Genomic DNA, 11371 nt, shown 5'->3' with positions numbered 1-11371 from the left:
GCTGACTTCTCCTTCTCACTTGAGAGCAAGATTCAATCTGTTGAATATTTGTCTCTGCAGACGACAAGACGAGGAGGAGGAGGAGGAAGAGGCCGATTCAGCTGCGGACACTGAAGGAACCAAGGGGTCTCAGTAAGGTGAGTTAAAGCTCAGTAATCAGCTCGGTGTCATGTAAAAGTGATGCGCACCCGGTTTTAGAAAGTTACGCGTGTGTTTCAGGCTGCGGCAGAACTTTACCGGACTGTGTCGGGTTCAGTCGTGAACATTTACAGTAGCAGACACACTGCTGAGTCTAAACCGACACGACCCGGGTCAGTGAAGCCAGATGAAGTCAGTGTGTTGGGGATATTTGACACACAGCTGCATGTTGTCACCAGGGGCGGCTGGAAGACGAAGGGAGGGTGTGTGCAAACATACTGACATTTAAAAAAGGAAGAAAGACAGAAAATTCATGTAGGCCTAATATAAATTAGGCCCTCCGGTTCCAACAACAATTACTTGCTGTATTTCTGAGAATAACTTCAGAAGTCTCAATCTTATTTCTGTGTGATAAATACACCAAATATTTAGCTACTCCTGTTTAAGGTGAAGTGTCACACTGTAAAGACCCAGACAGTAAGCACTTAATTGGCTTAACTCAATTACTGTTACTTGGCATTAAGTGAGGCCTGCTCTATAATGCTCCGCTACTTTATCCACCTCTGGTAAGGACATGCGCACAGTGCTTAGTTTAAGATGAAGAAGAGAAGAAGAAGATATACTTTATTAATTCTAAAAGGGAAGTTCAATTTTTTCACTCTCCTAGTTATTTTGGATGAGTAGGACCTGATAAGTATAATCGCAATGTCCTCAAAAGAAACAATAATAAAGTCCCAGTGTCCTTCAATGAGCTGATGATAAATTCCCAATAGGCCCGTTTCCACTGAAGAAGTTCCTGGTACTATCTGGGGGCAGGAACTACTACAGGAACGTCCTCTCGCTTGGTCCTCTCAACCGCAGCAAGGCTATTCAAGAGAAGGCTGAGACACGGGGTCAAACATGGGGGGAGTGCACATGCGCAGTGTAACTTGAGCTGCAATGCTGGAGAGTGACAGCAGGGGCGCTAGATAAAAAGCGCAGGATCCGCTCAGGCGATCAAGGAGTGCGCTTGGTGCGGTCTGCTTGGACTTTTGGACGGCGGCTGCCTGAAGTTGTCGGAATTGCATCTCTGTCATTCTCACCCACAATGCAGGCCACCAGTGACAGTCCAATAATAAGCTGTGAAAATGACATGCATACACATCCCCTTTATTCCGTGGTCTCACGCCATCTACTGAGCCTTTGAGGAAGTGCGGACCAGATTTTACTGCACATGTGCAATCCCCCCATGTTTGACCCCGTGTTTCAGCCTTCTCTTGAATAGCCTTGCGGAGTAGGAGGAAGGTTCCTGTGAAGTTACGGGGCTCTGTATGTGACGTAATCGTTGCGCGACCATTTTGACCGGGGCGATGTAGGGGCGTAGGGACGCCGTTAGCCGTTAGCGGTGTCTGTAATAACTCCGGTCACGGTCTGTGAAAAAAATATTTTTTCCAGCGGATGTCTTAGTTACAACATGATTGAGCTAACTGGAGTAGTTTCATGTCGTATCCGACAACGGGAGGCTTTTAACAGATGACGTCCTGATGTTAGCTTTGCTGCTGCTGTTAGCTGTCCCTGTCAGCTGATGCTTTCTAGACATCGTGATTTCCCAAAACTGAATAAATACCACACATAGCAACACAAAACTGCTTTGCTAGTTCAATCATGTTGTAACTAAGATATCCGCTGGAAAAAATATTGAGCGTTTATTGAGTTATTACAGACACCGCTAACAGCTAACGTTAGCCCAGCTAATCTACGATAACCATGTTATTAATCAGAGCCCTACGGCACTGTTATTAATTACAAAACGTCACATCCCGCCTTGAGTATGTCCAATCAGCACTAAGTAATCCCCAAGCCCCAGCCAGGAGTTTCTCGGGGCCGTTCTGAGTACCTACTCCGAGGCAGGGACTTGTTTAGCCCCTGTAAAAGTTCCGGAACTCTGTCCTTCGGGGGTGGTTCCTGCGGTGGAGACACGCCCCAACAGCCCCGGCCCCGTAAAATTACCCCGAAGTTCCTGCGGTGGAAACGGGCCTAATGTCTTCAAACGAGTACTTTCTAGTTAACAGCGTCTCACCGTTGCTGTGACTGTTGCTATTGTATGGCATATCAAACTATAAGTTATTAATCATAAATAAACAAGTTTCAACTATTAAATGTGGTCAGATTTTGGACCTTGTCCACTTTTGTGTAGGGATCTGCTGCAGACTGACTTGGCAGAGATGATCGTGTTTTTACATGGATTAGTGTATTGTCCTCTTACTACCACTAGATGGCACAAAAAGTGTCCACGATCGAGGACAACAGGTCTTAAGCCCTTTTTAAATAGGAATTGTGCAAATTTGCAGAAAAGCCCATTCAGTCTTTTGTCAGCATTGGCAGTATAAAAACAAAGTCGCGGAGTGCAGCAAAATGCCGCCTACCTACTTTTGCTTATACAGAATGTGCCTTTTTCGGGGCAATGGGGGGCGTGAGCAAGTAACAAAACGTGTAGCTCAGCCTGTGACGTAAACAGTGACATGCCACCAGTCCACACTCCATATTTGGTCCGGACAGGGACTTAAGCAGATGACCCTCCGGTTCCAGACCCAGGTCCCTATGGACAGAGCTACTGCCGCCCCCCATGCTGGATCCTTAATATAGTTTTGTTTGTTTCTTCTATCCTTAACTAAACAAGGCAAAAATAAATATACACATGCAGTTATTAAACTGAACACAGGGGGGAGCATTCATATTGAAGTGCATATAGGTAAGCTCCAGGTAATAAGGATCAGGTGGGGAATGGGGAAGCATGTAGCATCTCACTGACAAAAGTTTACACATTTATATTTGTATGCACTAACTAAACAGATAAGTAATGTTAGCTCAAGAGCTTAGCCAACAACCTGTTTTATACATCTGAAGAACTTCTATAACAATGAACTGCTTGGCAACCAGACCAGGCGTCTAACTGAGACAGGTCTTTATTAGGCATCACAATGTGTAGCTACACTGGGCTAGTAAAAGGGACTGGGCCTTTGATTGAAGTTTTACAATACACAACTAAATGATCTGTCAATTTTTGTTAATGTAAACTCTTAACATCTCTGCAGGGACCCAGCGTTCATCAATCAGCTACTGACAGATATGGCGACCATTGTGATGGAGAAAATCGGGCGAGTGTTCATCACCCTGCAGCAGATCAGGGAGGTTCCCCGGATGCTGACTGAGGCTGCACCCTCCATGCCCGGCACCATAAGAGACATCGATGTTCCCCACTACTTCAGGGAGCGTTACATCGGCACCGGCTACAGACCACTCAACCAGAACTGGCGTTACTACTTCCTGTCTTTATTCCAGCGCCACAATGAGACCATCAACGTCTGGACTCACCTGCTGGCGTTTTTAGTTATTCTGATTAAACTGCGACAGCTCACTGAGACTGTGGACTTTGTAGGTGATCCGCATTCGTGGCCCCTGATGATCCTTATCCTGTCCTCCTTGACCTACTCGGCGTGCAGTGTAATCGCTCACCTGCTGGGTGGAAAGTCTGAGCTCTGTCACTACACCTTCTTCTATCTGGACTATGTAGGAGTAGCACAGTATCAGTACGGCAGTGCGGTAGTTCACTTTTACTATGCTGTGGATGAGGGCTTGCACAGATACATGCATGGGATCTTCATGCCCGTCGCCACCATCCTCAACTGTCTGTCATGCCTGGGATGCTGCTATGGCAAGTACTGCAACCACAACTCACCGCCGTGGGTGCGTAAGGTGTGCCAGGTGGTGCCTTCAGGACTTACCTATATGTGGGACATCAGTCCTGTGGTTAAAAGACTCATGTCATGGTCTACAGCCAGCGATGACCCAGCCCTTATTTACCACTTTGGCCAGGTGGCGTTCTTTCTCAGCTGCACCTTCTTCTTCACCGTCCCTCTGCTGGAGCGCTGCTTCCCAGGGCGGTGCGATTTTGTCGGACAGAGCCATCAGGTGTTCCATGTTCTACTAACGTGCTGCACCCTGTGTCAGATCCATGCCTCATACCTCGACTACGTGGGCCGCAGGCAGCTGTACTCACATCTGCATGGGAGCAATGATGCCACTCTCTTTGTGGGGTTCTACGTGGTCTCTTTGGTCGTATGTGCACTGATAGTTACCTTCATGCTGAGGAAAGTGAAAGAAGTGCTAGACTTGAAAAACAAGTGCAAATAATAGACCAGATGTTGTAGGAACTATATGCAGAAGCATTTATGTGCCTTTCCTTCCAGACTAGGGATAGACCGATATGGATTTTTTAGGGCCGATGCCGATACCAATTTTTTTCCATCACCCTTAGCCGATGACCGATTATGGACTGCTGATTTTCTTGAGCCGATATTTGGGGCCGATACTGCTTTTGCTCCCTCAATTTACATCAAAAAAATGACACGATAACAAATATTACAGGTCTCAAGTTTAAAATAAGAAACATTTATTGAACAGTAAAAAAATACTAAAACAAGATGGAAAGTTGAGGTAGAACAGGTAGAATATTATCATTATTATTATTATTATTATTATACATTCAAATAAAAAAAGAGTTCATTGCTCTTAAATCTTCTAGTAATGTCTTTATAAAATAAACAAATATTTAAGCTGAAGCATAAATAAAACAACAACTACTGTACACAGTAGGATTCGCTGCATGTGCGCTGCAGGGTCTTCCGGCAACACAGAGCTGCCCGTGGATGCCTGTCTGTAAATCATGACAGGGAAAAATAAATCCGCGAACCCACGCACGTATCGGCCAATGCCGATACAAGTAAAAAACTCAAATATCGGCCCGATATATCAGCCGGCCAATGTATCGGTCTATCCTTATTCCAGACTTACTGACCGCTTGATAGAAAGGGAACTAATCGTACCGTATGCGCTGCTGGCTTGTGTTACGTAGATAGCTGCTGAAATTTGAAAATTTCATCACAGCACAGTAAGTAACCTACAAGAGGGATACATATTGATATCCTGAGGTAGTATTTTGGTACTGATTTGTATTGGATCTTTGAAATAATTCACAGTATCATCATTTTTTTCATTTATCAGCAAAGGCTAGTGCTTTTACTCAAGAGTCAAAGTAATCTAAATCACATACTCAAAACTTAAAAGCCACTGCCTACAGTACATAACCATTTATAAGCTCACTGCTGTAACTGATAACAGTGGATGACATGGTCAGATTTGTGAAAAATATGCAAATATTTATTTTACATATTATGAAAGTTACTGACTCTAGTTTTTGTTATTTATGCTGTCGCCATATATTTAACTCAAAATGATGGGGTTTTAAAATGCTAATCATGGAAATGGTTCAAAGGTGATACACCAGTGATACTCAACCCATGGTCTGTGGACCAAATCTGGCCCCTGATAGGGTGTTGGGTTGCCTGCCGACCAGTGTCTAATTCACAAAAAAATAAATTAATTCACACTGAGAATTTTTTTGGACTTTGAATGTAAATAAGGTGCCAGCGTGCATTAAAAACATCAAAATAGAGCTTGTTTCTGAAGAACAAGTGCCAACAAAGGTTTGAGCTACGTCCTGAATTTCCTTAAGTCCCAGAGACACCCTTGTGCACACCTGACCTGTGCAGGGATTTGTTTCTTGGTAAAGATAAGTAAGTCAGCAAATGTTGTCAGGTTAAAAACAGGCAATTCATTTATTACATATACTAACAAATATTAGGGCTGTCAGAGTTAACACGGTCATCACGATGCGATCAATTACCGAACATAATGCGTTATTTTTTAAAAATCGCGTTAATCGCATGCTGCTATTTTGTCACTTCCACGCACCCTTTTTTCCAGGTAAGCTACCACAGCGGCTTCCTGCTGCTGCAGAAATGGAAGATAACGATGGCACTGTGCTTTTTAAAGGCTCATGTTATGTTAACAAATTCCCAGACGGCTCAGTTAAGAAGTCAAAAGTAATTTGCACATTGTGTCAAACAGAATTAAAATATCACCAAAGTACTTTGATTTTGAGCTGCCATCTAGGAGCTGAGCACACAGGTACTCAAACTAAATCGAAGAAGTCAACCACAGTGCTTGCTGAATGGGTGGCAACTGACTGCAAAACAGTCAGCATCAAGAACGTCTCCAGACTGTGGGATGTCCTCAGGTCTGCATGTTGTGACCAGTCATATAAGCTCATACGCTGTCACAGGGAGAAATGGTGTCACACATACAGGACCTGTAAGAATCAGAGAAAGCAACTAAACTGGAACTCCTGTGAATGCTGTCGCGTTAACCGAGGATCATTGGACATCAGTGAGTAATCAGTATTATCTCGGAGTATCAACACACCATATCGGTACTGACTGGATTCACATGTGCTGCATATTTTATACACGCACTCGTGCACATTTCTCAACGTAGAACCTCAAACATTGTACTTCAGAGAATAAGCACTTTGAAGTTGTCTCCGCAGCACTGATTTGAAAGCAATAAATCTAAAAGTCAAGATCATAAAGTCAGTGTATTCGCATTCATTTGATTCCCAATCAAGACATTCTAGTAAGAACTGCTTCACCTGCAAAATATGGACTTCAAAACAGTTTTGAAATGAAAAATAATGAAATGCGATTGAAAATGCGCTAGAAATTTGGCGATTAATCCTGATTTTAAAAATGTATTGTTTGACAGCCCTAATAAATATGGTTAACATTTTGGTGGCCTCCTGTCACTTTGCAAAGTGAGCCCCGGGCCAAGCAACTTGAGTATCTCTCTGATACACTGATCACTGATTGTGGCAGGACTTTTCCTAGCTTAAAAACAACTCCATAAACGAACTTTAGATACTACAATTTAGTAGCTTTTACAAGGTGACAATGTTACACTTAGCCTTTGTCATTGTGCCTTGAGAGACAATTGTTTGGACATTTTATGTAAAATTCAGCACCGAGTTGGTGGTAAGTGAGAATTACCTTGTGATTGTTACTAATGTCCAGCCCTAAACACTATCAGATGATTGTACCGCGTGTAGATTCTTCAGAAACAAAAGCCGTAACATTGAAGTTGCCATCATACATGTAGGTTTGAAATCCTTGAAGACACATGATGACATGTCTGTCATTGCCAGTCTGAGATTTAAATCTTTCGTCGTCTTGCTAGCACAAGTTCTGTTTCACAGCACTGTTAGATATAATTTAATACACTGCCTTTTGACTGTATTTAAGAAAGATGGATTTTTATGAGGGATCTAATTAGTCTTAATAATACTGATGTGTCTTATTTTATACACACAGCGTATACTGTATGTGACGACTGTTGTATGAGGATGTCAGCAATCACTGTATTGTCTTATTGGAAATCTTGATTGTGCCTTATGAGTGGAAGAAGGGAGACGTGAATGTGGGTGTTACATGAGTGTACAGATAAAGGAAGTGTGATATTGTGTGTCTTTGGGTGATAATAAAGACAGTGATTGAGTTAAACAAACATCTCATGGGGACGGAGCAGGTCTGGAGGCAGAAATAATCCTTTTATAAACCGCTTTTCGTTTCATGTGTGCAGCGTTGACTGATGATGTGACATCTTGCCCGCCACTGTATTAAATTCTCACCTCGAGCAGTTCAGATATCAAACATGCCTGGAAATGACGGAGAGGTTCCAGACGGATGGGGAGAACTGGGTCGCATATCAGGAGCATGTTGACCTTTGCACACTGTGCGAGGAACATGTACATGTTATCTTCACTGTTATCTTTAATGTAGCCTACATCCAAACCACCAGAGTATAATGTAGATTACCAGACTGTGTGTTTAATGTTGAAACAGTAAAAGTAACCTCACCTATAGTGTCTGATCGTATGTTGCGCCCTGCCTCTGGTTAATGTTTGAGTAACTGAAACTCGCACTGGGACGAGTTCCACCTTATTGTGTGTGTTGATACTTTATTTCTCTTAATGCACTTTTATTTGCTTAACATCATGTCAAACCTGTCTGATTTCATCACTTATTTTCTTGCTGTTGCCAAATGAAATTAATGTCAACCTAAAGCGTCCTGCTTGTGATGTCCCCAGTCCACCTGTTGCAGGATGACATGAAATGATAGCAGAAAGATGTATGTGTGTAATTTCACTGATAAAAAACCTTTAACATGACAAACTGATTTATTGCTGTCTGTGGAGGATATGTGTTTTATTGCTGTAATCTGTCTTTATGGAGGAAGGGTTGAGAAGTGCAAGGGTACCATGACAATTGTTGATGCAAAGATAGCACGCCAAATCTGACTGCTGTTTCCCAATGGTTAATTGGTCTCCACAGCAACCTGTTAAACAGTGTCCTTCCAAGCAGGGCCTCAGCTGTTATTTACATACTGTACGGATACACTTGACACTGCGATGCTGTGCATGTGTGTTGGTGATTCATGAGCTCAGACTAGTGACTAGAACGAAGTCAACATAAAAACATGCACCTGTAGGCCAAGAAACCAGGAGTAGGATTAGGACTCTATTCAAGGAAGGCTTGTCCTTTGTAATGGAAGAAAAACAAATTTGAGAAATGGAGGAGAAAATTTAATCATTGTACCTATTAGGTGAAAATGTACCCTACTGTCTGTGTCAAGGATCCATCAAACAGAGCCAGTAAAAGAAAGTGATGTCATAGTGGCAGCTGCTACCTCTGACAATGCAGGAGATGTGTGACGTGGAGGCTTTGTGACTGGTTGGCGACCCACTTGGAGTCCTAGACCGACTCCCTATCTGAATTGACAGTGATACCAGGCTTTGCCCTTTGTAGAGCTTAATTAAACGGAACTCTATGACGATTTTCCACCAGCTATGTGCCACTGCAGTGTGTGCAGAAAGAATGTGTGCCACCAGCTCCCTGAGCTCCCAATCCAACTCCAGATCTGCCAGCGCAGGAAGCTGAGTCTGCAAGTGTAGATGCCTGTGATGGCTCTGAAACCCACTGTAAGTATCTTAGACACCAGCTACTCATCCTGTCGGGAATCCATTTTTATTTTTGTGCCTCTGCGCAATCCGCCTGTCCGTCCTTTTGTACGTACATACGTCCCATCCTTGTGAACACGATATCTCAAAAACGCCTCAAGGGAGTTTCTTTATATTTGCAACCAATATTCACTTTGACTGAATAGTGGACTGATAAAATTTTGGGGGTCAAAGGTCGAGGTCAGTGTGACCTTGCATCTGTCTCGTACTAGTGAATACAATATCTCAAGAACACTTTAAGGGAATTTCTTTACATTTAAACGTCCACTTAGACTGACGAATAAACTAATCAGAATTTTGTGGTCGCATGTCAAAGGTCAAGGTCAGTGTGACCTCACAAAATATGTTTTTGGCCAAGAATTCATATGCTAATTAGGTAACAACTTCACACAAATGTCTGATAGGATAAGGTCAACAGAAGGGGAGACATTTGGTCAGACGATGAATTGGTGACACTCATCTCAGCTGTCCACCTTGAAACTGTGCTGATTGTATAGATCTTCTGTGCTGCAGGGGGACAATGGGTGTAAAGCATTCATGTTTTCACAGACATGAATGCAAACTATGAGAGTAATGTGACTGAGGAGGCATACAGCCACGGGGCAGTACTTCTAGTTCATGTTTGCTTTGTTTTTGTTTTGGTTGAAGCCCTGCAGGATGGATGCTCATCAAGCTCATCTGTTTGTCTTCCACTGAGTCTGTTCCTGGCTCCTTGCATTATGCAAGATGAACAAAGGTGACCTTTCTATTGCTCTGTCTGCAGGGTGTGAAGATCTGAACCTTTGAGGCCCTGTAAATGTCTGGATGGTACAGATGATATGGAACAGTCATGGAAAGGCCAGGTAGAGCTTTTAGCCTCAGACTTCAGTTGTTGACTTCTGTAGCACTGAACTGCAGACTGAGTAGCCTTAGAGCCCCCTAATGGTCATGATGGGAACTTGTGTCCCTTCCCAATAACTTTTGCTTTTCATCCAGATCCAAAGGAACAGTTAGTGTGCTGGTTGAGTCCAGTTATATTACAATACCATTGTAGGGAAACACTTACATGGCACATATGAGGGGTGCAGCACAGTGTAAATGTGAGCACACGACTATTTATGCTCACATGCTTACACAGGAGCTACAGGAAAACTGTATGTTGCTGATTCCATCAGCTGTTAGTCCAAAGCACTCCCTCGCCTCAGACACAATTTCTCTATGGAGGGTGTGTGCCAGTAGGTTAATTTCATGGATCCAAACAGCAGCTCAGAAACTGTCCTGGTATTTTTTCTGCTCCTGGTCTCTCTCAGCCTGTTCAGCCTGTCTGTGTTATCCATTAGCTCCTGCTACTGCAAATCTTTCCCTAAGTTTAGCCAACCCTCTAACTTTATTAATGCCACCAGGGACAATTTGTTTTAACATCTTACCTTTAACACAGTCAGATGTCTGTCAGATGAGTGCAGAATCTGGTTTCTATCTGTAATAAGTATCTGTCTAGATTCTGCACTCATCTGACAGGGGCATCATAGTAGGGGGATTACCCAGGGCCCCAATGGGAGAGGGCCCTTGAAAATCCTGGAATGGAAAGTTTAGTTTTGTTTACAGCTTTTTCATTCCTACGTATTTCGTGCCAAAACTAAATTTAAATTGGCTGAATAAATCGGTTGAAAGATTGAACTTTGTAGAATATTTGTGGAGGCTCTCTGAGGTCCCTCTCACACCTTAAAGGCAAAAAAATGGTTTAGTCTGCACCAGGATTTGTCTTTAAATAAACTAAAGCTGAGTGTGTTACTCCATATGCTGCAAGAGCATCAATGCACGCTGTAATATCTTTCCCCCAAGAGAGAGAAATCAGGGTTCCAAAAATGAGAAGAAAGAAAGAAAGCAAAGGGAAAGATCAGCGTGAGTGGGTGCTGAGGGTGCTGCAGCACCCTCAGCACCCACCTTCCGACACCCAGTGCAGGTAGTACTAAAAGCATGTGACATGTCTATACATGCTCATTCCTCCTGACAGTATACAGCCACGTGAACTACAGCTACAGCCGTGGCTGAATCTATGATGGCAGGGATATGGCTATGGCGGCTGCACTGTGACCACTCTTCACTCTGCACTTTACTATTGACTGTCTACTGCATCATACATAATACAATATCATAATACAGCTCAGCCTTGGATCAGAGGAAACACAAAACTTGAGGGAATGCAAAATGCATGTGAGGGAAAACTAAGGTATTGCAGTGATGCAAAACTTGTTGTTGTGTACCTGTACCTCTAACTGTCTGTCAACCAGCACTCTTTGAAGC

The 11371-nt window shown here is 43.2% G+C and overlaps 1 protein-coding gene across 1 annotated transcript; it reads left to right on the top strand.

The window, feature by feature from the left end:
* On the top strand, nt 1-4603 carry LOC117263513 (membrane progestin receptor alpha-B-like). The gene is made up of 2 exons (XM_033636943.2): nt 1-137; nt 3213-4603. The coding sequence occupies exon 2, from the start codon at nt 3247-3249 to the stop codon at nt 4309-4311; it is 1065 nt and encodes a 354-aa protein (XP_033492834.1). The 5' UTR covers nt 1-137; nt 3213-3246; the 3' UTR covers nt 4312-4603.
* Nucleotides 4604-11371: the final 6768 nt, after the last annotated feature.

The sequence above is a fragment of the Epinephelus lanceolatus genome, chromosome 16 (genome assembly GCF_041903045.1).
Source record: "Epinephelus lanceolatus isolate andai-2023 chromosome 16, ASM4190304v1, whole genome shotgun sequence".
Lineage (NCBI taxonomy): Eukaryota > Metazoa > Chordata > Actinopteri > Perciformes > Serranidae > Epinephelus > Epinephelus lanceolatus.
Note: the sequence above shows the minus strand (reverse complement) of the source record. Positions and strands in the feature narration are given on the sequence as shown.